At 38.8% G+C, this 26812-nt stretch overlaps 2 protein-coding genes across 9 annotated transcripts in view; one reads left to right on the forward strand and one right to left on the reverse strand.

Moving 5' to 3' along the window:
• The first annotated feature begins 28 nt into the window (after window positions 1-28).
• Window positions 29-3357, forward strand: LOC135170198 (uncharacterized). Its single transcript, XM_064135790.1, has 3 exons — window positions 29-390; window positions 1683-2039; window positions 2800-3357. The coding sequence occupies exons 1-3, from the start codon at window positions 182-184 to the stop codon at window positions 3179-3181; spliced, it is 948 nt and encodes a 315-aa protein (XP_063991860.1). The 5' UTR covers window positions 29-181; the 3' UTR covers window positions 3182-3357.
• Window positions 3358-6803: 3446 nt separating this feature from the next.
• The window catches only part of LOC135172901 (zinc finger protein 16-like), a 28680-nt gene continuing 8671 nt past the window's right edge, over window positions 6804-26812 (reverse strand). For 2 of the 8 annotated variants that reach the window (XM_064139398.1, XM_064139397.1), the window contains exons 4-7: window positions 16608-16990; window positions 16298-16528; window positions 13277-13702; window positions 6804-8803 (exon numbers count right to left, since the gene is read on the reverse strand). In XM_064139398.1, coding sequence (XP_063995468.1) covers window positions 8591-8803; window positions 13277-13702; window positions 16298-16528; window positions 16608-16990 — 1253 coding nt within the window. In that variant the 3' untranslated portion in view covers window positions 6804-8590. The other 6 variants (XM_064139399.1, XM_064139400.1, XR_010301207.1 and 3 more) reach the window with 6 other exon arrangements.

Here is a 26812-nt window from a genome sequence, read left to right on the forward strand (position 1 = left end):
GTAACATCGGACAGTGGATGATAACTGGAGTTTCAATGTTAGTTTGAGTTTTAGCTTTAAACGTGCTCTATCGCAGAAGAGCATTCACGAAAAGGGAAATTTCGTACAATAGGCCATCGCCCGAAGGCATTCAACCATCCTTCAGTATTATTTTTGTGAATTGATAACTTTCAGTCAGAGTATGGAGAATTTTTGGAAGATATTACTTTTTATTGGATGGTTTCGTTTTTCGGTTAGTGAAGAGCAATGCATGGTTTCTGTCTATTATTTTCCGATTGGTGTCGAGTACACATGTGTTGGACTATCAACGCTGAATCACAAGATTGATCACGCTTATAAAAATACAACTGCCATTACGATTCAGGATTCAGATTTGATGGTTATTTCAGGGTGAGTACTTGAACCATGATCTACTTCAGATACATAGAAAGTAATAACAGAAGTTTCTTCAGACCCACCTGAAATACGAAATTAATCTTGTTTGTGTAACTTTCTTCTTCTAACGAGTGTTGATCAGGCCGGCATGATCCTCCAAAGAAACTAAAACAATATGTTTTTGAGAAAAAATTATGGAAAAAAGTGGTGTGGTTGCTTTTAAGGAAAGGAACGACGCAGTCTTGAGTACTACCAATTTTACCGAAATTGTGAAAAACATCCAGACAAGTGAGCAATGAAACCATTATGTAAATCATAAATGTAAAATAAAAGAACAAAAAAAAATCGTGCCTGAGATTAAACAATTAGTAGAGATGAAACTGCCCCCCTTGACGCCAATTTAAAAAAAGAGAGATTGAGAATGAGACAATAAGTGATGAAATTCCCGACTGAAATCATTGATCGTGCGTTGACTGGTTTTTTATTTCCTGACGACTTTACTTAATGATCGTTGTTTAAAATGATCACTTATTCAATGCTTTGATTCCGTACTTCATTGTTCAGTAGACATCTCATGACTTGCCACAGCCCCGTGGAGAAAAGATGATGGTTGAGGAATATCTTCACCATGTAGGCATCAAAAAGGTCAATGTTTATAGAGGCCTCTGTTAACGGGCATGGCTGACTGCACGTCATAATGTTGACTCAACTTTTAAAATGAATTCAAAAATTGAGATTAATGAGAGTCGTGGAAAGGAAGTTGAGCATATGGTCTCGTGGCCAGTAATTAAAAGCCCAATCTCACACGATGGCCTATCATAAACACGTCACATAGAATGTAAGAAAAGGACCAAATTATAGCATATACTTCAATGAGAAGCAACATGAGTTATGACTTCGGGAAATAAATTGACGAAGAAAAAAAAATGAAAACCCTGTAAGGAACGATCGTCAATAGCTCGATCGTTTACGGTGGCGGGAGCGCTATTCAGGTATATTCGACCAATATTCGATCTTCGTAGAAAAGCAGTAAAACGAGCTTACTCTAGATAGTTATCTTGATGAATATCTGAAAAATGGGGGCAATGGCGGAATGATCATCATAATTCTTTCGTAAAGGAAAAAGGTCTGTTGAGATGGGAACATTTGTCTATTGATTCTCGATTTTGGGATAAACTATTATACACTAAGCCTGAAGATGAAGTTATTTACTTCACTTCATCATTTAATTACATATTTATGAGATGAAGATACAAATCCTGCCGAAGACCTATTAGATATTATGTTGAAATTTCAATTTTTTCCAGCTATCCGTTTTCAACTTTCTACACCACTCTCACATCACTGGACATTCACAATTCCCGAATTCGCTCCATCGAGGCTACTGCACTTTGGGGTCTCGTGTATTTGCAGAAGCTGAGTCTCTGGGGTAACAACTTGACGTGGATACCAGGTGACTGGTTTACTCATCTGACGCATTTGAGAACTTTGGACGTATCATTTAATAACATTTACGCTATTGATTACAATGTTTACTACAAACTACCAAATTTGAATATTCTCAATATCGCTAATAACAAACTCAAGACAATTGAATACAACTTGATGCCGCTCATGACACAATTGAGGAAGATTGAGTTCGGAAATAATCCATTGGATTGGTCGTAAGTATTTCAAAGTGTAAAATGTCCGAGTATTTTAATTATTTAACGTGACTGAATCAGTTATAAAATGATAGATAATTGATTGAAAAAATGGGGTTCGGAAAATATTATAATTTCAGGATTGAAATATTAAAACGATGGTGTATAACCGTCTTTTAATTGATAGAAATGTCAAACATCTTAAAATAAGAGGTTTTTTCCTAATGTTGGTTGACTGAGATATGTTTAAAATGTTTTGGAATTAATAGCACCAAATGTGCGAATATTTCTGCCTTTATTTCTAATACTGTGAAACACTTCACTCATTAGCGTAGGTCTATGATTTCTTGAACATGAAAATTTTCTGTGTTATGCTGACTAGTCTATGCAGGAGGGATGATGTGGAAATGTGGAGAAAAATATTAGGATATATGACAATAGAAACGAGGAACATGGCCGAGACGAGTGAGTCATTCATAATCGCAAACACGATACGAAAAACACGGCTTTTCATATCATATTCTCGAATGATCTCGCTATATTCGTCTAATCCTCGTTTCGTTTGGTTCTTCATAATTCCTCTCCCCTTAGTCGATAATAATTTAGATGTAAGAAACGGTCCCATTTCTACATATGAAAAGTATGATGTGTTAGTTATTATTTTCCATATGTCCAAAATATTGTCACATATTCACGGAAAAAAAATCTAAATAGCCTAACGTGAAACAATATGCTTTCCTTTGGAATTGTCTCAATAGGTAACTCGATCTTGTATTTACAGGTACCGAATACTCTTGACATGGCAACTGGATAATCAAAGGGTGGACTACAAGGACAAGTGGAATGATTGGGATTGGCTAAGTAGCGCCATTCAAGAGTGTCAGAATAGCGGATATCCACCAGTACCAGATACGAAATTATTATACTGCGGTTTCGAAAAATTGCTGGAGTTTCTCGGCAAAAATTGGCCTTCTTCCCTTAATAGTTCATCAATCTGGCTCAATCCTGGTCATCCTCCGTTTCAAGCTTGCTCAAGGTTGAAACAGTGTCTTAGATCGATGACAACTGTGGATGGATCTTCTCTGTCTTTAAAATTATTGTCAACTTTATCACAAGAATTACGTCGTACTGAAAATCCACTATACACGTTCCAAGGCTCTTAATTACAATAGCTCAATATTTACCACAAAATATTCATTAGAACAACTTTTTTTCTCTACTGTGAATTTATCTCCTGTACATGACGGTCCTGAAGCTGATGTATATTAAAAGTTTATCAGATTTATATTATAGCTATTCCAATGAATGCCAGCATGAATAATAATCGATTAACAAATTAGGCTGTAATATTGATTATTGTTCTTCCTGACTAGTACCTACGTTAATATTTTTCTCACAACACCTCCATGTGCCAAGCTCGCTTATATTACATTGTAATAAAGAGCTGATTTTCCGTATTATTACCAGCGTCACCTTTCCCATCACAAAATAGATCACCAAAGATAAACACATAAAGAAATTCATCACGACGGAAATATGCGGCACCGAAAATGCCTACGAAAATACGCGACGAAAATTATCTGCAAATCACCAGCTAATAGACTTGGTATAGCATTTTGAACATAATTTGATAATGAAAATACTAGAAAAGTCATTACGATATTTCTCAGCTGATATGGTGTGCATATTATTTCCTGCCAATATTACTGGGAGAACGGTAGCATCATTGAAATTTTTTAATACCATTCCTTGAAGATGGATTCGTTAGCCGCTAAACGCGTATTGAAAATTTCATCGAAGTTGACGTTGTCAAGCCAACTCAAGACAACTTTGAGAATAAAATAGAGAGTGTGGTCGGTTGTGCACCGAAGCCCTCGCCCGCTTCGACTCTTTGGCACTGCTGAGCGGGTTATCCGTCAACGCGCACAGGTGACTTACCACCGAAGATCGGTGGTCAATTAATTTAGCATCTGAGGCGCCAGGTCCTGCATGGATAAACGATCCTTTTAGAAGGTTCTAGTGAACTCTAATACCCCAGAATTCCAACATTTGCCGTCTCTGGGCCAGTAACCGTTATCAATCTACTTGACGAAGTTCGTACGATAACATCTGATATCTCCTTTGCAAATCTCTAGTTTTCTGTGCTTCGCTCTCAATACTAATTTCGACCATCGCTATTTCTCACCATAACCCGCTAAACTATGCTTCGATGGCTCCTTTTTCGTAACGACATTAGTGGTTGTTTGTGCAGTGTTTAATTTGACATTTATTTTTAATAAAAAAGTGACTTTAGCTGACCATCGCCACGTGCAGTGATTTCTCGACCTTCGGCCCGTTGATCCGATCGTGAAAAGTAGATACGTTGACGATATCTCTGGAGATGTAAACACACATGACCAGCTCGTTTGGACATGGCCATAAGTCCTACAACGGACGGCTCACGATCTTCTTCTGTATGGCTACGTCCGTGGTTCATCTCCAAGTCGTCTTGGATTACTCCTCCGACGGCTTTACAGCCGTGTATCGTCGCTTTGTTTCCCGGCACGAGCTCTGTAGGAATTTGGTTTCGAATTGCGGGATAAATTTCCTCGGACCTAATAAAGAACTCAAGAAGCTCTTCTCCATGGCGTCCAGGGAATCAGACAAATTCGGTCACCTATTGCTGACCGACGGGAAAATGGGAAGCCGCAGTGGACTTGAGGAGATTTTCTAATTGAACAAGCTCTGAGCTCCCCCTGGACCTTCTCTGGAACAATAGAACATCACTCGTCTCTCTCGTTGGCAGCTCATCTGTCAGAAGTCCAGTGCTTTTGGAAAAGGTGATCCACTATCTGCAGCACCTCCAGCCCATCTCTAAGGGGCATCACCCATCGAATGATGTAAAGATCGGATCTATAGTCCTTCTTACTGATGAAAAGTTTCTCCCGACGAGGTGGCCTCTCCCCAAAATCATCGCTCTCCATTCTGGCGGTGATGGGCTCGTCAGGGTGGTTACCATGAAGACGGACAGCAGCACTTGCCAACGGCCTATCGCGGAGCGGGCTCCATGGCCCATCTCGGCCAGCACCGATTGAGGCTCATCCTAGGCAGCTTATCTCCCTCATCTCCATAACTGGATTTATTGCTAAGTTCGTTTGGACCAGGTCTCGCTGAAGATTGACGTCCTTCATCTTGAAGCCTGGCCAGAAACGGAAGCTAGTCACCCAAGACCTGCGAAATTTACGCCTCCGACGATCCTGGCTGCAGTGGTCCCTGAACATCGCTGATAGACTCCAGTGGTGATATTGACCATCTTCTTTTTTCTCGATCTCTTTTTGTTGCAAATCAGTTTGTTGACGTCAGCAGCTGCTGACAGCATGGGAGAATGTGCGGCACCGAATTCACACCCACTGATTTGCGCTGTTCACTGGGGCTATCGGAAATCAGTGACGGCTGATTACCTGCGATGACTGCTTTCATTAGTTCGACACCTGGGGCGCCACGTCCTGGACACCTCGTCGATTCGTCTCAAAGATCCCAGGTGACCCTAGTGGCCTCGGAACTAGGGCACTTAACATCGGAAAGACTCGTTATCGCTCTCAGATTTGTTCCAGATTTTGGTGCGATAGCCTCAACCGATCTCGCGTGCCAATCGGTAATTTTCTATGCTCTGCTCAATAAAATACCTTTGACCATTGTGGGAATTAATTATAACGCGCTCAATTTCTTTTTGGTTTGCTCGGCTCATTTTTTGACCGACATTGGCCGTGACTTTTTGTATCTGCAATTCGACCGTTTTGTTTTAATAAAAGTAACTTTTTTTGAGTTGTGTGAAGTATTTTCTCGACCTTCTTTCGCTCCTCCCGTAATCCACTCCTATCTCTCCCATCACTTTACACTCTGAAGTTTTTCTGAAATTCCTTGGAATATGGGATCACTGTTAGGATACACGCAGCGAAAAATTCTTTTAAAAAACCGTGCGTGTTCCATAATTTGCCAGTCAAGCCCTATAGTCGGTCAAAATTACGGAACAGTTAGGCACTTTTTGTCTGAATTTTCAAGAAAAAAGTCAAAATCTTCGAGAAAAAGGATAGGACATTCAGTGAAAAAGCGGGTAACTGTTCCGTAATTTTTACTCAATACTGTTTTGATTGTCTGATTACAAAACAGGCATGTATTTTTTAAAGAATTTCTCACTCTGTGTATTCGGCCCTGAATGACCCCTCGGTGGTAATAGTAGATGGTACCTTCATAATCCATCCTATGGGTTCATCTAATAGCTATTATCGGATGATCCATCAATAATGTTTGTAATTGCTGCAGTGTTCTCTTTGATTAGTAACGACTGATTGCATTTCAACTGAAATTTATTAGTATTTCAGTAGCTGAGTGAAGATAATCCATGTCTGATAAGCCTGAATATGCGACATTTGGACGGGCCAAGTTGATTTTTTTTCGAGGGAAGTCACTCCGGAACAGTTTTTCAATCCTGTACGAACAATCATAGGCCTTCAGGTAGTTGGTGTCTTTAGAAATTTCATTTGTTTCTCGATCAGAATTGTATATAGCTCTCTATCATTGTGAGACATTGAATAATGTGTCAAAATATAGTTTATAAAGATCGAAAACATAAGCATGGATATTGATATAAGGAACTTGATAACGCTAATGCATCTTAATATATATTGATCTTATTCCGTATATTTCTGATGAAAAAGGGAATGAAAACATACATATATGAAACAGCGTGGTCTAAGAAATTGGAATGTTTTCAGTAAATATAATTGTTAGAAAGTAAAGCCAAGCGATTTTTTGCATCTTTTATTTACACATACTACACAATTGTACAATACGATATGAAATTCATCCGTATTCTTAATCCGCCGTTTTACCAATGATTGCATATCAATGCACGTCAATTGTTAAAACTCCCAAATTCGGCTACGTTTCTTTCACTTTCTCACCCAATTCTCTTAATCTAAAACACAAATGTCCTAAGTAATGACACTCATCGTGTAATTGCACGGGTTTCTTATGATTCATGATCAACTAATATTCGTAACTCAATGTGTAAGCAACAATAATGGTATCTAATCAACAAAATGTATTTTTACATTAACAAGCCATATCAAAGGACCAGTTCCAACTCATAAATACCAATTTTTAAACAAAAAATATTCAACGCAATATTTGGCAAAAAAATGAGATGGATCTCTTATGATGAGATTAAAGAAAAATCCTTATCTTATCACTGTCACACACACTTACGAATAATGTAATTTTCTCTCAATATTTAGAGATTTGTACTTGACGTTATGGCGTATAACAAAATATTTGCTAATATTTCTTTGGTTCATTTGGAGATTGATACATTTGTTTATTCTTTCTCAAAACGATGTTGGTCAAGTTTGTTCTTTTCAATGAACTATTTGGAACTCGATTGAATTTCAGTATACTGCAGGATATCCCAAAAGGCAAAAAAAATATTTGAATGCAATTTGAAGAGCTTATTTCAAGGCAAACTCTTCGATCAATTTTTTATTTTCTGCCTTTTGTTAATGCGTTATTAATTGTAAAAAAAATGTTTCCCCTCGGACTGTCTATTGAGCAATGAAGTTGATCAAAATCGATTGAACTAAATTCAATTCAATATTGTAAATTCATGCTAACAGTCTAGAAGAGAGATGCGAATAAAACCTAAAAATGGTTTATTTCGAGTAAAATAAATGTGTTTATCCAAGTAGTTTGTACTGACACTCTACTTCGAGTTCAGAAGTGATTTACATTTCGTTTTGTCTGTTTGAAATGAATAACATTGGCGATGCATAGAGATCTGATAGAAACGTTTCAGTTTACTTAGCTTTTACTAGAAATTCAGAGCAATTTTTCCTAATTAAACGAAGACAATGATATTTTCGAACTTTTTTGTAGACCGAAGTGAGGGACACGAAAAAGGATTCAACCAAAATTGTACTGTTTCCTACATTTTAAGATATTCATTATAAAATGGTCAGTAATTGACCTCGACTTCAATAATTTTATCGTTTTGTTACTGAAATATTAATCAGTGTATGATAGACCCAAAGGAAGACTTCATCAGTTAGAAATGAAATCATGCTTCACAAGAATAATTTATTAGAACTGAATCCAATAGATTATTTATTTGCCATTGGTGAGTTTCTAATTTAATATCATTAAATAAATCTCATAGATATAAATATGATGCTATCTACTCCCAATCACCATTTCGTTGAAATCAACAGAAAGACTCTAAACAAAGAATTTGATTTCATTCAAATAAGACTCAATGCTAATAATTTAATTCTCTAGATGTACCGTTCATCTGTTAAAAAAATCGTTGATTAACAAGGCCTTCCTAATAAACAATGCGAGATTTCATTAAACATTTTTCCACGAATATTACCTTCACGTTATGGGAAACCCTGCATTTTAGTTTTGCACATTATAAATTTCAGGTACGTCCATTGATTGACCCAAGAAATGCTCCAATTTACTGTACTCACTATTTCCTCTTAGTGTAACTACAGAGGGGGAAGAATAATTTTAACCGACATTTTACCTGAACAATTCATCTATTCAATTTTTACTCCAGCCTCAACGTCATAGTCCCGGCCCTGGCATTCCCTCCCAACAGACCGCAGGTCTTCAATTTCATCCTCCCTTGAATTATGATCATATTCCCTGGTTCTTTCATTGGCATCAGTAGAATATGATGATTTATTCAGGAGTGAGCTGAATTCCCCGAATTTGAGAATCTCTTCCATTGCAGAGTGTCCCATCGTAACCTAGAAGAATTTTGTACAATTTATTCAGTGATAAGTGAATAATATATTGAATTTAAGATACACATAATATATTGACCCCTTTATCCTCCTAAGACATTCAAGAAAGTATACAGCTTCTTATGCAAAAAAATGGGCGAGCTTGAAGCTTTTTTTCTATTGTCAGCCGCATTGACAACTTTTTATTTTCTGCAAACTACAAAAAAGGACACGCTGCACGCACCTATAAATCGTCTTGAGGCCTATCGACACCACATATTGTAGAAAATCATAAGGCACACCTACTTCTTGGAAAATGGTGAATAAATAAATAAAAAATCATTTATAATCTCTCCCCTTTATATCAATGATGATCTTCATTTTAATCACCTTAATAGAAAAAAAATCAAGTATATTGTTATGTTGTCGATTACTCATAACGATACTCAGAACAGAAACTACGTGTTTAAATAGAATTTCTGGTACGAAGAGAAAAAGACGAAAAGTATAAATATATGATCACTCGAAGGCACTCGATCAACCGGATCAATCGCCCGTGAATTAAAAATTAGTTGTCGCTCTCCTAGTCAATATTAAGGGATAGAACCAAGGGCATTAGTTGAAGGATCCGACTGCTCTATCCAACAAGAATTGACTAAATAGAGCCTCAGTTCTGCCGACTCGAGTGACCCCAAAGTAGGTGCGTTGCGACCCCATGATGCAGGAGGGTGCCACCAACTATTAATCTGTGGGCTTGTTACAACGATTCGACCGAGCGATCGAATCGTAATTATAAGGGCACTAATATTTCCAAACATACCACAATATATTTATTTTACATTTAACCCTGAAATACACTACTACAAACTTTGGCTACAGCTGTGGCCCGTTACATGCTACTTAGAATAGTGATGGTTTCTAGGGTGCGAGAAGCCAGTCGTCGTCGCGCCCAGGGATAAGTTCCTGTCTGCGCCCGCGGCGCTGTTGAGACTCCGTCGGTAAACCTGCTGATGGGCGCATTGCTGTTGACGACGAGTATGCCACATCTACTGCCCCCCCCCCCCCCCCCTGAGGGGCCTGTCCATACTAGTTGATGGCAGAGGATCAGGCACTGGCAGTGGTGATGTAGAGGTAGTAGGCTCCGTTGATGTTCCTGATGCTGGGAGCGACTCCTTCGCGATGAATGCTGGTTTCAGCCTGTCAACCGAGATGTTTTTTTCAAGACCATCGACGTCGGTCATGAAGTTTCGATGGTCGAAACGTTTGATGATTTGGCGAAGGCCTGAGTATGGTGGTTCAAGAGGCTTCGTCACGGCGTCAATTGGGACGAAAACGTGTGAGAAGGTGTATGCTCCCTAAACTTCTCAAGGAAGAAGGTTACCTCTGCTGGCATGTCGGCGGTGGTGAAAAATTCACCTGGAATCCTGAGCTCGGTGCCGTACAGGAGTTGAGCAGCGGAGGCATTAAGGTCTTCTTTCATGCATGTCCGGAGCCCGAGCATGACCGTTGACAGCAGTTCTGGTCATGGTGTAGGCGCATTACACATAAGTGCAGCCTTAACCGTTCGGTGCCACTTCTCCAATATCCCGTTTGCCTGAGAGCGGCATGGGGAAGTGTGGATCGTGTTGGCTCCTATCATCCGGGCGAGTACAGTAAACAGCCTGGATTAAAATTGGCTTGGAGAGGTTGGAGCTTCAACGCGTTGTTGATGTTGTTGGCAAGCCGCACCAGCTCCTGATCGTTTTGTTGGGCCTCGTAGATGATGTCACTGCTAAGGCCTTTGGACATGTCGATGGTGCACACTCGTGACAGAGCATTGGCAACGATGTTGTCCTCACGCATTACGTGCACGATCGTGGTCATGAACTTAGGGATGAAGCTTGATTGATTGACCTGTCGGGGTAATGCCTTCTTGAGTCGCTAATGGAACGCGTAGACGCGTAGAGGATTGTACTCGACTATATCTTTGAAGTACTTGATGCCTGAGAAGATGACGAGTAGCTCTCGGTCATACGTACTGTAGCGCTGCTCCGTGGAACTCAGCTTCCTCGGGAAGAACTCTAATGGTTACCAGGTGTTATTAATAAGCTGCTCCAGAGCACCACCAATGGCTGAATCGGAAGCGTCCCTAGAGATAGACAAAGGGATTGATGGAGACAGGAAAGATGCTCTGGTGGTCTTGGCCACACTTTGCTTGCAGTTTTCCAGGGTTGCTTCCGATTCCGGGGTCCAAGGGACTTTGCGCTTGTCCTTTTTCTTAGCCTGCTTCAGGTACTCGTTCAAGCGGGCCTTGATCACTGCGGCTAGAGGGATACAGCGGCGATAGTAGTTAACCATGCCGAGGAATTTCCGGAAGTACTCGATGGTCCCTGGCTTGGGGTAGGTCAAGATGGCTTCCACCTTGTATGCTGGTAGACGGTACACATGCCTGTTGATGGTGTATTGGACCTCCTCCTGAGCCCATTGACACTTGCCTGGGTTGATCGAGAGGTGGTTGTTGCGAAGCAGCTTGAGAATGACTTCGATGTGGAGTTGATGTTGCTCAGGACTCCTGGAATAGATGATGGTATCGTCAACGTAACATGCAGCAAACTTACAGTATTGCAGAAGATTATCCATGTGCCTTTGGAAGGTATGTGCGGCATTGCATAATCCAGGTGGCATGCCGAAAAGGCCAAACAGAGTGGTCACCGCAGCCTTGGGTATGTCCTCTTCGGCTACAGGAATCTGGTGATAAGCCTGCACCAGGTCTAGGGTCGTGAAGATGCTGCTACCATGACAGCGCTGGATCACGTCCTCTGTGTGCGGGATGGGGTAACGATCAGAGGCTGTTTGTCAGTTGAGCTGTCTGTAATCCCTTTTTGCTCGCCATGCGCCGTCTTTCGTAGCTACCATGTGTATGGGGCTGGCCCACTAACTACTAGAAACTCTGATGACACCGAACTGTAGGAGCAGGTCGAAATTCTGCCTGGCAGACTGAAGTTTCTCCTCAGTTAGACGACTTGGGCGCTCGGCTACAGGTGGGCCTGTGGTAGGGATGTGGTGTGCGACTGGGTTGCTGATGCTGATCGTGGGAATCGGTGCAAGCTTGGTAACATCGATGTACTTCTGCAGCAGTACCGTGTAGAATGGAGGCAACTGAAGGGCTTTGTCGACTGGAGAGATGTTGAAGATTGAAGTCTCGAACAAGGTGCCGGTGCCACCAGACAGCGGCCTTAAAGGTCGATGAGCAGATCATAGTAGGCCAGCAGGTCTGCACCGATGATGGCTGTCTTCACATCAGCGATGATGAAGGGTCACTTCACTGCACAACGGAGACCGAGATTGAGGTTGAGCAGTCGCTGTATATACGTGTGAATGGTGGTCCCGTTGGCTGCATACAGATGAAAATCAGTGGATTTTTCACGGTGTTGTCGCCCTCTCGTGGAATTATCGATATGATCGACCCAGAATCCACGAAGAACTTGATATTAGAGCTGATATCGGTGAAGAATAGGCGGTGTTCCTTGGTGTTGGGGTTATTGTTATTTGAGTCACTGTCGCCTACCGCCAGAACTGACGACAGTGGTTTTAGTTTCCCTGTGCGTTGTTTGGCCATGTGTGGAGAACACGTAGTTCCAGGGCTTGTGACACTTACGTACCTGGTCCCCAAACCTTGCGTAGTACGTGTACATACCTCTTGGGGCTGAAAAGTGTGATCGCGATGTCGTGGGATAACGTGACATGGATCTGCCAGATGTCGTTGTCGAGGTCGATCAACGAGTCGTTCTGGTCCCGTCACTGTCCGAAGCCTAGGGGACTGCGTCGTCTCGGTGTATCCTGAGGTTATCGTGGCGTGATGCACATGTCTCCCTTGTGTCACGTGTACTCGGAGGTTAAGGTGCCGTAATCTGCGTAGATCATGTTAGGGTCACCATGGGTTTGCTACACGGCTTCGACCAGGAGATCGAAACGTAATAATAAGGGCACTAATATTCTATACTAAATTAAAGTACCCGAGATGCGACGCTTGTAGAGACTTGCGAAATGTGCTCAGACCCTACAGAGTGCATTTGATGACAGCGTTTTTATCGGAATATGAGGACGCTCAGTTAGTGATTCTATTGGAGATAGAAATGATTTTTAATATAACCAGGGTCGTTCGATCGCGTATAGTGACCAAATTAGGGTTAGTAAATCTATTCTATAATGGTTTACTTTATAAAGGAAGTCGACTTCCAAATTTGTCATCAATCGATCAAATCTATATTTCTCGTAATTTCGCAAATCCTAATGCCTGCAAATAAGTAAATTGTGACTTTCATCGACACGTGATACTAGGATTTTCATAGTTACTAGCCTTTCGGCAATGATGGCAAAGTTGAAAGCTCTAAGAAAATATGAAATTCTTTGTCGCCGATTGTTACCGGTCGCAGTCACGATCCGACGTCCCAGGGGGGTTTTTCAGTCGTCACGTCCTGCCGGATCTTCGCGAATTATAGATGTTCTCGTGTTCACCTTTCTTGGCCTTCCACGTTTTCCTTTGCCAAGTAAACTCGATGATGTATGCTGATGCTGTTGCTGGTGCGTTCCACCAAGGCTAAGTGCCTTCCGCTTCGGCCACTGTAAGTGAGAGTCCAAGTGTTGTTTGAGCTTGTCTTGACGAGCAAACATACGTGGACAAAGACTGCAGCCAAATGGTCGCTCTCCAGTGTGAACTCGATGATGTCGTGCAAGGTGAGAAGCTCGAGTGAACGCTAAAGTGCACCTATCACATTGGAACGGTTTATACTGCGATTTATTTTTTGTCTGCGTTTTTCGATCCTTCGCGGTATTTCCAGGATTGGTTACCGCCTTATTCGTATCACTTTCGTCTTTGATTTCCATTTTTTTTTGTATTACTTCCATATTTACTTCTAGTGGTGAGTTCTGAAAAAAAAACATCTAATTTCAGTGCGTGAATTCCAGTCTTCTACTCTCCATTCATGAGATAAATTTTGCTCTACATGTACATATATAGAGAGTGATGTAATAATAAAATGAATCCACCATTCATCCCACAAATTCTACACTCATTAAGGGGGGTTGTTTACTAGAATATCCATCTGAAATTAATTTTCTACAGTAGCATAGACACACAAAAGCAAAAAATGTTTTCGTACCAAAATGAATCAAGAACCTATTTCGATACTCAATTCAGAAATAAATTGAAACTATTGAAACTAAAATGATTAATTTATACCAGTGGAGAAGGTTGGTGGCGGTATGCTACAAGGTTCGCACCGTTCATATCGTTGAATATTTTCATTGAAATTTACATTATAACACTACCTGACACAACGCCTCAAAGTGAAGGTTCATGATACCTATCATAAGTTGAAAATTCACATTTTTAATTATAAATGTGACCGCATTGATGTAGGATGTTTTCTAAATTGCAACGTTTCCTGCACATACGCATATGATATAAAAAACATCATTGTTCGCATTTCATAACATTCTACATAACTTGCAATTGAAATAAAAGATTATCAATTGTGGAAAAGAATCTTCGGAAATAGCGTCAGGATAAATGTATTTCACGCGGTTCTCTTTACAACGTTATATGTTTGAACATCAGAGATTTTTTGCCTTTCAGTAGATTTGGCAACCGAAACTTAGACTGAACAGTGCTCCAGTACATCCGACAAAAGATTTTCCATGACAATGTCTGGTGTCACATATACACTGTAGAACTAGAACCGTTCATATATTGAGTATATGCCGAATGGAAAGTAATTATACTATGCGTCTCGTTCTCGATGATTCTTAACATGTAGTTCGGTCAAACTACACAACGTTTAGAATTTAAACGAGGACATTTTTCCTGCCAGGGCACCACCGGTCTCACCAAAGACGATTGACTAAAGTGGAGGCTCAGTTCTGGGGGTTTGAGCGACGCCAGCGGTATCACAGTATTTCACCACAGAAGAGGCTGGACACCAGACGCAATGCTGGGGTGTCCGCCCGACAACCGACTCAACAATTCCTCAGTAGCAGTTCCGCGTACTGACTTATCGAAATGTTTTTTCTTCCATTGAAATTAGCTAACTCTAGGATGAGCGGAAAATATGAAGATACTTCATTTAAAATTAATGAGAATGGGAAGGCGTCATTCCAAACCCAACTACCGGATTCGGTTCTACCATTTTTTTCAACTTTTTCACAGAACAAGCGAATGGTTTCTTTATTCGCGCTTTCAAAGAAACACTGAGGATTTTGTGTAGTAAGATACAGATGAAGAATTATTTGCAATTAAATGGAAAATGGTAGAACCGAACTCAGTGGTTCGTTTTGTAATGATGCCTTTCACCTTCGTCCCAACCTCTTTAATGTTAAATGAAGCATCCTTATCTTCTCCTCCCTGCTCATCCTGGTGTTACCTAATTTCATTGAAAAAAAAAAAACATTTCGGTGACGCAGAAGACTACATCTCCATGTTTAACTAATTCCTCTGACAACGGGACTGCTACTGCGGAATTGTTGAGTCGACTGACGGGCAGACATCCCAGCACTGCGTTTGGCTCCCGGCCTCTTCTGTGGTGAAGTATTACCATGCCGTGCGATGACGTCATCCAAACCCCCAGCACTGAGTCTACTTTAGTCAATTATCTTTGACTAAAAGTATCAATAATTATGAGAGTACCGTATTCATCAGTCAAGCTTCCTTAGAAGATATCTCATGGTGGAAGAAAACATCACTATAGGCGTGAACCCGATGAAAATCCAACACTATAATTCGGTTATTAGTTCTGACGCCTCCAGAGTAGGTTGGGGCGCTAATGCGAATGGGATAGTGACATGTAGCTTCTGGGATGAAGAGCATAAAAAAGCTCTCTTAAATCATCCAAACGTATGGCAGCTTTTTTTACATGAAAATATTTGACGTCGGATTATCCAAGCTGTGAGATTTTATTGCTAATTGACGAAATACAACGACAATGGCTTGTATTAATAAACCGAGGGGGGGGGAGGGACAGGCATAAAATTCAATCACTTTAATGATTTATCCAGGGAAATTTGGCAATGGTGCGAGAGACAAAAAATATGGATAACAGTTTCATATATTCTCGCCAAGGAAAATATTCCGACAGATATGGCCCCTTCATTATTGACTGATTCGCTTCTCGAATCAATGCAAAATGTCGCATACATTGTTCTGGATTTCCAGACCCAGATGTAGGAACGGTAGATGCATTTACAATTTAATGGAAAACCAAAACTTTCCGTAGTTTCCCACCTTTTGCACTTATTCTACCAGGATTACGAAAAATTATTAATGATAACGGGATAAAGATTTTTTTAATAGATATATGGATACACCATTGCCAAATTTGCATGTTTGTTCCTTGTTGGCATCACAGCTGATAACCGTAAACATAAAAGAAGAAAGTTGACTTTGAGCAATCGGAAAATTTCTAATCGGCAGAAAGCAAAGAAAAGCAAAACTAGTAATTATTCGTCTCGTCATAATTCATAGAATGAAAATAGTTTCCTTACTCCATTTGCTCTGCCTAGATCCATCGGGTCTTCATTCATCTGTATAGCTGGCACTGTTGGATCTTGACTACTTTTGAAGGTTCCTTCAGATGTCAAACATTCTGACTCGTTGTCATAAGCTTCCTCATTCGCGTGATATCTCCTATTTGTATTTTTCATAACGCGACTAACTCCACGTTTCTGTCCATCAAATCGGCTTTGGCATGTGAACATAGGTGGTGGTATATGTCTCTGAAAAATCACAACAAAATGCCACCTCAATTTCCTCCCAAAATAACATAAAAATGTACGTAATTTTTAATTGACGTACTATTTGCTCTTTCGCTATTGGCAGGGATTCTTCAAAACTTTCGTCATGGCCCTCCATGATCATGGGATCATCCTCAACTTCAATCTCCTCCAGCTTAACATCGTTAACGGTCGTACTACCAGAGTCAGATTTCGATAAGAATGGCATAGAATGAGTAGTTCTGAATTCCATTTGATGCAATCTTGTCTCCACCTGACAAGCCTGTCCTCTTGACTCAATCCTAGAGTAAACATTGTTGCTTTCAGTTTGGTGGTCTCCCGAGAGGCCACGAATCTCAAGGTCCGTAGCTGTTTTTATCAGGGACGGTAAGTGTTCTTCAGCAACATTAATGGATCCTCGATACATAAAGTCTAAGAGACACTCCATTTCTTCAATTGGAACACCTGTGAAAAATTGTCCATATTTATTGTCGATAGAGTCGTCTGGAAGTGGAAATATTCACTTTATCGTCAAGGTAAATGTTACAAAGAATTCCAGTTGCCCAATAATATTGAAAGAACAAAGATCAACAAAGATTCTTCTTTACAATTGCTAGTAATTAATATCGTGTATCACACAACACACAAATGTTGTATAACTCTTTACATTTTTTTCTGAAATATCTCATGCACAATCCTACATTTTTTAAATTTTTCAGAAAGTCATATGAATAAAAAATTCATTCAAATATTCTTCTGAACATTTCCTCATTCTAGTAGCTCAATATAATTCATCAGAAAATGATCGACTGGCGTTGGATTTTGTGTACTTTCGAATTGTTGCTGATTTTCTTCTAAATTAGTGATTCATAATGATTTTTAACGCGTGGCACTGTCAGCTTCAGTATACATATGTATAGTCTACTAAGTTATCAAGCGTGGCGATGAATGATTGGAGGAGGGAAGTGACCCGGTTCCTTTGTGAAGCCTTTCATGGATTAAGGGTGGTAGGAGATGAATTAGCGCACTGGCGAACTGAGCAGTTGACGATAGTCTCCCTCTTCTCCCCCTGGGGGTCAAACTCGGAGAGCTATGAGTTCTATTTGCGTATGATAAAGAATTATCTCCCGGATGCTGAGGTGACGCATGTCTGGCATTTAGCTTGATTTTTCAATGTTATTTTGACATTGTGGAAGTGATACTTCTAGTAGGACTTTCGAGATGGTTGAATTAAATTTGTACTCGCCTGGAGTAAATTTTCGACATTTGCTGATATTTCTTCCGTAGAAAGCCCTCATCATTACCTTTAAGGGGGGAGCCTGCTTTAGAGGCTTCAAAAAATCTATATTTTCAAGAATTTTTTTGGAAAGGAAAGAAATGTCTGATTGAAATGAAACTCTTAGAATTTATTCTTATATATTTGAAGAGTCTTCTAAAATTTTTTTATTATTATACATTAGATATTCTTCATGTTTGAAGAAATTTACGGAAGTGCTTCGAGTGTGCAATTTCTGTGTGTCAGGCAAGACGCAGGTTGCAATTTTCATGTGAAACAAAAAAACAAAAGAAATTTTTAATTTTCAATAGTGTAATTCCTAGGTGAACCAAGAAAGTTCAACAAAAAGTGAAAAATTCAACAATTTTTCGCAGATTGAAAAGAAAATGCATTTTTAGAAAAAAAAAATTTACTTTAAATCGTTCAAAAACCGGATTAATGTTAACTTTCTTAAGATATGTTAGGTTCACCTAGAAGAGAATTTAATTCCAAATTCAATGCATTTTGAGTCGTTTCGATAGGACGTTTACTTTTTTTCCTAACTTGTCCACCAATTTGAAAAAATCATAAAAATGGAATTCCGAGAAATCGCGTGTCAAAGTTTTCGTGATGCTCGTATACCTGCTCAACGCTTGCTCACTATTTCGTCTGTATCTCCGGAAATAATCAGAATTTTTTTCTGAAATTTTGGAGACATATTCTTGGATAGTTTAGGAAGTGATTTACGCAAAAAAAAAATATCGATTTTTTGAAGCCTCTAAAGCAGGCTCCTCCCTTAAAACGTTCTTGAGAATCATTTGAAATTAATCGTTTGGTATTTTTGTAATGAAAAAAATTGGAGTTTGGAGCCCCTCCGGGTGATAAAGGTGAAATTTCGTAATGTAGAACTGGGTAGATCGGCGACTAAAACTTGATATTTCGTCCAGTAATATTTCCTTGGTGACATAAAACTTATTATCATTCCTTACAGTTAATAATTGATTGCGCAATTCAATGAGGATCTTGAATAAAATTAACATCAGATATCTAGTTTCTATAGTTTCCATTGTTAAATTGTTGATTCTTCAATTTTTTTGAGGAAAAATATATTTTGAGGGGATTATATCCATATCACTATCCCCTGAATCGATTAAAGTGATAACCGAATGACAATATAATATCCAATCAAGTGTTTAGTGGTGAGTGGGCCTTGATAGAATCGGGCGTAAATATTTACATTTTTTTCCAATTTCTCCATCCAGCCTTCCTTGGATTAATGACGCGTGTGCGTAGTATTAGAAAATATTGGAGTTCATCCTTTCCCCTTCTCCCCATCAAATTATTTTTGTCAGTGGCAATATGGAAATGTTTTGTAGTATCGCGAATAATTATGGGGAAATCCCCATAATAGAAATAATAATATAGATAGATGTTTTTCGTAAGATAGTCTAGAGCCATAAGTTATACGATAGTTTTAGCGTAGGTGCTATTTGTGGGGTTTTCCCACAAATAGGCATAGATTGGTACAGGAATGAAAGCCTGTACCATAAATGCACTTAGAGGGTCTGTGGGTTTATGAGGCCCACAGATGTGCCAGATGGAGATCGGTGCTGCCAGCGTGGTCCAGGGATGTTAGGACCACGTGACATGATTAGGGCCCAGTCCAGGGTTGCAAAGAGGGACAGGGCCAGAGTCGTGTTTTAGCAACCGTAGACGATAGACGCTTTGTAGACGTTAGCCGTATTTTAGATAGACAAATAGTTAGAGGTTTTTGTATAGTACATCAAGGAGTGAATATTGTGTGAAGAATAGCCGATAGTGAATTTAGTATTAAAATCGTTTGTACACTTTTCATTGAAAATATACTGATTTATCTTTTAAAAAGTAATCCTACAGTTTATTAAGTTTTTTTAGTACAAATTTTTCATAGTTGAAAAAATTTAAAGTTAGAAAAGGAAAACAGATTTCGTTCGGTATTATTTTTATGCTTGGAACTAATCTGGCTCTCTTTATCGCTTACTATTGTTCGGGGCTGGTTAAATTTTCTCTGTAAATTCAGTAGGACAAAGTTCTCTACTCCGATGACTTTGTGCGGTGAGAATCCAAGTGTCGAAGATAGTACTTCGACACTTGGATGAATTTTTAGGATACGACAAAAGGCAGATCCATTCTTTACGTGAACGCCACCAAGCCCGAAATACTTGTAAACATTATCTAAAATGTTAAGTTGTTACTGTAATTAATAAAGCAAGTTAAGAGTAAATTATAAACCACAAAACTGGTTTAATATAAAAGTAGTAATTGTGTTAATTAATTTGAATTGAAATTTCCCCACTTGTGAAGCAGAGTGGTTTAGGAGTCCACAAGCAGGGGACACGCCACTTGGATTTTCCGAGAACCAGATTGGAACGCAAAATAAAAAAATATCAATATCATTTGAATAATTGAATTTCAAGTGAAAGTGCTAGCTCATTAGTGTGAGTAATATCTTGGCAATAATAGTTTGTCACTTCATCCAACTTTTCCGTCCTGGGTCATTTGAGGACGGTTTTTAAGGGCGAATGCCGGAAAAGGGTGGTTTCATCAGTTACCGCGTATCACAGGGTTATTGAAATCACAAGCGAATAAGAGACCATATGAAATTTTGGAACAGAAAAAGCAGATTTCTCACTGCCTCAATGACTAATCAGCTATAAGCAGCTTTTGCAACGGGAAGGAAATTGCACCTACTACGGTTCCAGTGGTATACAAGCGTCAACTACCTGTATAAAAATTGTATTGAACGGGTATTACAACAGTGTCCTCAAAACACACCCCTTGAATCCCAGCATGCAGGAATTGCATTCATTGGTCCAGGCAGAAAATGAAGGAGTTGAATTTTCCGGAATACGCCTTTTACAAGTTTTAACTTGTCAACTCGAAGCAGCGAAAGAACAATATAGTGAGACGGAAACCATCGGGTTCCAGGTTCATTTGAGGAAGTCAGCCATCCCCTGTTTTACCTGGGCGTTGACCGATGATCTATCCAAACTTTTAACTCGGAAAAAACCCCATTAATTAGAAGATGCAATTGATAGGGCAATCAAACTAGATCACTAGGGGTCACAATTCAATTTCATTGAAAACCGAGCCTTGCAATCTGGCCTGAAAATCAATGGGGAAATTAAATATAATGTAACTGTTATGGAACGTGGAATGCTTGCGACTTTTCGTGAAATCATAATCTCAATTGAAAATATCGATATCAAAGTCCAACTCGTGGATAACAAATTTCCAATCAAACAAGACGGAATACTCGGAATTGATTTTCTCATTAGACAGCAGGCAACGCTACAACTCCAGAAGAACATTCCAATTATTCTTTGACTTGAAAACCAAAAGTTCCCTTTTGATTCTAAGGTTTCCTCCAACAAAAAAGTTGATTAGCCTCCCAATCAAAAACGTTCACAGACAATCGGGATATAGATGAAGAGTAGACTGCAGCTCTGGAATTTAATTGAGTGAAGTTGGGGTCCAACAGAAAAGTGGACTTACCAAAATCTCTGCAGCAATTTCCACCAGGAGTCATATTACTCTAACTTGTCGTCCTACATAGCTGAAGGATTTGGACGTTGTACTCCCCATCCCTAACAGAATGTGATTTAAAAATCGTCATTTGCGGAAGAAACTGCTAAAAGGATTTCCAATTAATGAAAGCTTTGAACCTGTGAGGTCTGAATGAGAGTAAGCAAACTAGTATTCTCGAAATAATCTCTCAATTTCCTTATCAATTTCATTAACCTGGTTATAAACTAAGGTCACACCTCTGTTGCTAAACACACCCTCTTTACTACAGATGAAATCCTGACAAATACAAAACAATATCGATTTCCTTCCAAGTGGCAAGTTTACTAGAAGATTATGTAATTTCTCCGTCAACATTACTTTGAAATTCACCCGTATGGATTGTGCCTAAAAATATTGATTCTTCAAACAAATGTTATTGTCGGATGGTTATTAGCTAACGGACCCTGAATAATTAGCGACGCTTATCCTCTTCCTAACATCACAGACATATGAGAGTCAGGATTTGACTAAATTCTGATGGATGATAAATGTAAAGAGAAGATTGCGTTTTCTCCTCCTTTCGGGTTGTTTGAATGCCGTTAGCGAAATGCCGTTCGGTCTAACGAATGTCCCTGCCACCTTCCAGCGAATGATGGACAAATTTCTTTCCGGATTATAGGGCATTGAGCTATTTGTTTACCTGGATGACATAGTCATCTATGGTAGTTCATTGTAAGACCATTGTGATAAATTTAAAAAATTGATTGACACGGCTATAAAATGCAGATTTAAGTCTTCAACCCAGTAAATGCCACGGATAAAGGAGTCAGGCCTGATCCCATGAATGCCGCAGCCGTTCAGAAATTTCCTATCCCCAAGACTAGGAAAAACATGCTATTACAGTCGGTTCATTTCCATTATCGCGAAACTCGCTAAATCACCCACTAGACTATTGAAAAAAGAAAATGCGATTTTCCGGGATACAGCGCTCCGGAATTCGTTCACCGTGACAACCGATGCATAAGATTATGCCAATGGCGCTCTTCTGAGTCGGAGCCCCATTGGTAAAAATCTCCTCATTCCATATGTGTCCCGTCCTCTAAAAGATATGGAATTAAACTATTCCACAACCAAGAAAGAGATCCTCGCAATTTTATTTGGCGTTGAATATTTTCGGCCTTATTGGTTTCGCTACCAGTTAGTTAACTCTCGTTAGTTCGATCATCGTCCTCTAGTCTGGCTGCACAATACATATAAAGATCCTCTTACGGATCTTTTTAATTTTTACCATCTGTCCATACTACTAAAAAGGATACCGTAAGAGGATCTTTAGTAGTATGGACAGACGGTAAAAATTAACCGTTTGTCCACAGCTGTATTTAGTCCATGTCAGTATTTTATAGTTTTTTTTTCTCAGAACAGTGCCAGAATGTTTAGTATAATTTTAATAAACGGACCCAGAGAAGGGAAACAAAGAAATTAGTGACTAAGGGCCTTTTGTGGAATGTGCCCACAGTGTGAAATCTTTGCTCACTTAGGGTCCGTTGCTCAGGAGGCATCATAGGAGAAAGATATGCCTTCTGTATGCAATAATAAAGAATTGAAGTTTATAGCCAAGTCGTTTGATATTATTTAATAAATTCCTGTCCATAATCCAATATTATAAAAGAATTTCAACGCAATGAATTCTAAGTACATGATTAGCATTGATGTGCATGAGAGTAGTAGTTCCTTCAACCGATTAAATCTTCTAATTCTAATATATAAAGTTCTCGTGTCACAGTTGAAATGAAATTTTTTGTGCTTATCCGGTATCTATGAGAATCGGCCAACATCTATTTTTCTTCCCCCTAAATGTTAGGGGTAGTCCACCCCTAAATTTTTATTTTTTAGACAAAATTTTTAATTTCTATTTTTTTATGATACAACATACAACATACAAAAAAACATACAATCCTCAATTTTCACCCTTCTACGACCAACCCTTATTTTTTAATAGCCATTTTAGTAATTTAATCATTTTTCCTCTCCGGTCGAAAACTGATCAATCGTCATTTAATTAGTTATCCCCGCCAGATGTCTACAGGTGTCACTTCTGACCCAGTAAACAGCACGGAGTAGGGATGAGAACGAAATTACTAGGAAATTATTTATATGACAAAACAACGTTTGCCGGGTCAGCTAGTATATTTATTGCTTTCTCCCTGTTTTTCTACAATAACATAAATATCAGTCAGATAATTTGAAGCAAGCATTATTTCAATTGTCGTAGGGTGTAGAGCCCTGGAAATCTATTCTCAAATTGAAATTGTGAACTCGGATAACCGTTGCCGCATACCATCGGAACCGTTCAGTTGATTTTTTTTTCGCATACGATTTTGGCTGACATGGGACGATTTTGATCGCTTGCCACATTTCATAGTCGATGGCATACAATTTGTTTACTGCAAAATATGATCTCACGGAGGATCTTTTAAACGTTAGATATAAAAATAGTAATGGAATTAGTATTGCTTTATTCGTAACTTTTATCTGTAATTGTTGCATGTTAATTAGAAGGCGACACCAAAAATGGATTTTGCTCCTTATTTATTGGATGTCCTTGATAATACGATCAAGGAAGCTCAACATCATACATATATATTGAGCTTTTCAAAAATGATATTTGCACAGTTGTCTATTTTAGTTGCAAAGGTTTTATCAAAAATTTGGATTCCCCGTACACATTGGATGTGTGGACTACACGCACGTAGCTATTGCTGCACCAAAACATGGCACTGAGTATTTGTATGTTAATCGAAAGGTACTTCCACTTATGCATCGTCTTCGTATATATCTATGAATAATACTGGATATTGTATGGAATTTCGGAAACAAGTAATTTTAATGATTTTGGTAGGAGATTCTGACTATGGTCTACGGCCTAGGCTCATGACACCTATTCTCAATGCAACTCCTGAATCTCCAGAGAACCATTATAGTTCTCGATCAACCTATACTCGCTTATTAATTGTACAAGTAAATGCAGTGATGAAGGAGCGTTTCAGATGTTTAATAAAAGAGCCTTTTCTATGTTATGATCCTGTTGTAGGTGCAAATATAACAAATTCATGTTAACAAATGTTATGCAGAACAATTCATGTATTTTTCTGCATAACAATTGTGTTAAAAATCATCTTTCGCCATCGATCATACCACGAAAAAATAAACAAATTATCGATTTTGCTTTCCACCGACCGTTTCATCATGAAGAAGCTGCACCAGTTATTAGACGAATCAATCCATAATTAGCCAGAGAAAGAACCCGTCAAAGCCAATTAATTCAATTTTTTAGACATGACTGTAAATAATGATTAAAACGAGATTGACCGGAAAAAAGTATCAGACAAAGACATAATGTTTAAATGTTTAATAACCCACAGTAATAGTTGTATTGCACAATAAAGAACGGAAATGATATGACCGAACGTGATTGTTTTATTTATTGATATTAACGTGTCAACCGTTAGTCGTTATGAGAAAACAATCATATTTTGTATGTAGAATAGTAAAGAAGTACTTAAAAAATACTGAATCACAGTATTACTTTCACTGAACAATAAACTTGTGTTCAATTGATTTTCTCGTTACATTAATGCATTCTATCAATTCGTCGGCTTTAAAAACAACCTAAAGATCTGAAGCAATCGATGGATGAAACGAACCCTAGTGGCTAGTAACAAAAGCGGGAGTAACAAAATTATGCTTTTTTGTAATTATTAATATCAACATTTTCCACTTAAGTCGTGGTAGAAAATGAATATTCTTTTTATTACATTTGCTATGCATGTACTGATTACTTCGAACATATTAAATCACAGCATTATTTCTCACTCTGTCTTTTTATTTCGGTGATTTCATGTGCTATGAAACTCTCAGGCAGTGAAACAAGTAAAGAAAAATTTCATGCTCATCAACAGACATTACTATTGGTGATTTCCTGCATTTTGATTGTCAACTGCACATGAATTTTCCAGTTATGTATCAATGTTTGGGAAGGTATTGATGACCCACAATGAAAAAAAAAAAACAATCGTTGACTGCAGCAGAAGATGGAAGTTTTTTTTGGCTATATCATTGCACTTTGTATTAAGAACGTTCATTATCACTCCCATTCAAAAACTTCAAACCTCATGTTATGTGGAAGGCACAACCATAAGCTATAATTGAACATATTTCTCTAACGCCTCTGCCATTCTCTCAAATGCTCGTGTTTTGCGAGCTTTGAGACATAAGCCCTCTTGCGTCGTTTCATCTCCAATTTTCTCTTCTAATATGCACTTTTCAATGAGACTTCGTTGAACATGATTGAAGCCATGCCCAATTACTTTGATCAATGACATTCTACAGCCTCTTGGATGCTTTTTTGTATGTTTGTTAATCCCTCGTATTTTCCAAAATTCAATAATTATATTGTTACGAAGAAAGACCTGAAAAAATTATGAAATTATCTTCATCTGGTTTATTATTGTCTTCTTCTCTAATTCTTCTTCTTTCGGTTTCCCCTCGGTATATCCTCAGGATCTGCATCGTTCACCTCATTCTCATTTCCAAAATTTATACCAATGCCATCATCTTCATTTATTCCGTCCTAATTTTCATAATTATTTGCATGATTTTAGAAGAAATTATTATTTTTGAAGACGATATCCTGGTCAAAGAGTGGGAACATTTATCTTGAACTTTCAGCAATGTGATTAATGCGCTTCTCGAGAACATTGGAAATGATCGTCACATCCTCAGTTTTCTATATTTCATGGCAGTTGTTCTCAACAATGTCTGTGAAATGAGTTTTCACATCACTTATTTGTTTATCATTGAGTTTTTCTTCGGGAAGGTCATCAACAGAAGTTTTTACGACGGTAGTGATACTTTCATCATAGATAGTCCTCTCCAGAAAATGCTGAGCCCCAACCTGGTCTTCTTCCCCCTTGGAATCATCAGGGAAATCCTACGATAAGGAATGAAGATTAGAATTATCGTTTTTCTCTGTTGAATTTCAGCAAAAAGTTCTATTGGAATGTTAATCATTAATCAAACAAGATATGAAGACCAGTGAATGGTTATTACGAATTCCCCTTTGGATTCAATCTCAATCTCTGGCAGTGCATCGATGCATGAAGGATTGAGAGTATCAGGGAGATTTTGCTCAGGAGGATCCTGCAATGTTTCCAATGGAGGTTTTCCATCTCCGGTTCCTCCTCGTGTTTTCCTCCCTGATGCAACTGCATTTCTCACTTTCCCCTTCCAATCTTGATGGCGCTGGAACGAAATCATTCCAATAAATATACACTGAGTTAACATCACTTTTCCCTCTACCTTTCTTCATCGTTATCAGTTTTTGGTTGGGCCAGCGAGTACATTCAGTAACTGTGCTAATTGCTCCCATAATTGTTGAGCATGAGCATGGGTGACTGTAGACGAAAATGTCACACCGTGAAGTTCAG

This window comes from Diachasmimorpha longicaudata, chromosome 2 (assembly GCF_034640455.1).
Source record: "Diachasmimorpha longicaudata isolate KC_UGA_2023 chromosome 2, iyDiaLong2, whole genome shotgun sequence".
Taxonomy (NCBI): domain Eukaryota; kingdom Metazoa; phylum Arthropoda; class Insecta; order Hymenoptera; family Braconidae; genus Diachasmimorpha; species Diachasmimorpha longicaudata.

What these genes read in the sequence shown, in the direction of transcription:
- LOC135170198 (XM_064135790.1), top strand. Translation starts at nt 182, where the DNA reads ATGGAGAATTTTTGGAAGATATTACTTTTTATTGGATGGTTTCGTTTT. An exon ending in GATTTGATGGTTATTTCAGG is followed by an intron (nt 391 to 1,682) that starts GTGAGTACTTGA and finishes AATTTTTTCCAG; the next exon opens with CTATCCGTTTTCAACTTTCT. An exon ending in AATAATCCATTGGATTGGTC is followed by an intron (nt 2,040 to 2,799) that starts GTAAGTATTTCA and finishes TTGTATTTACAG; the next exon opens with GTACCGAATACTCTTGACAT.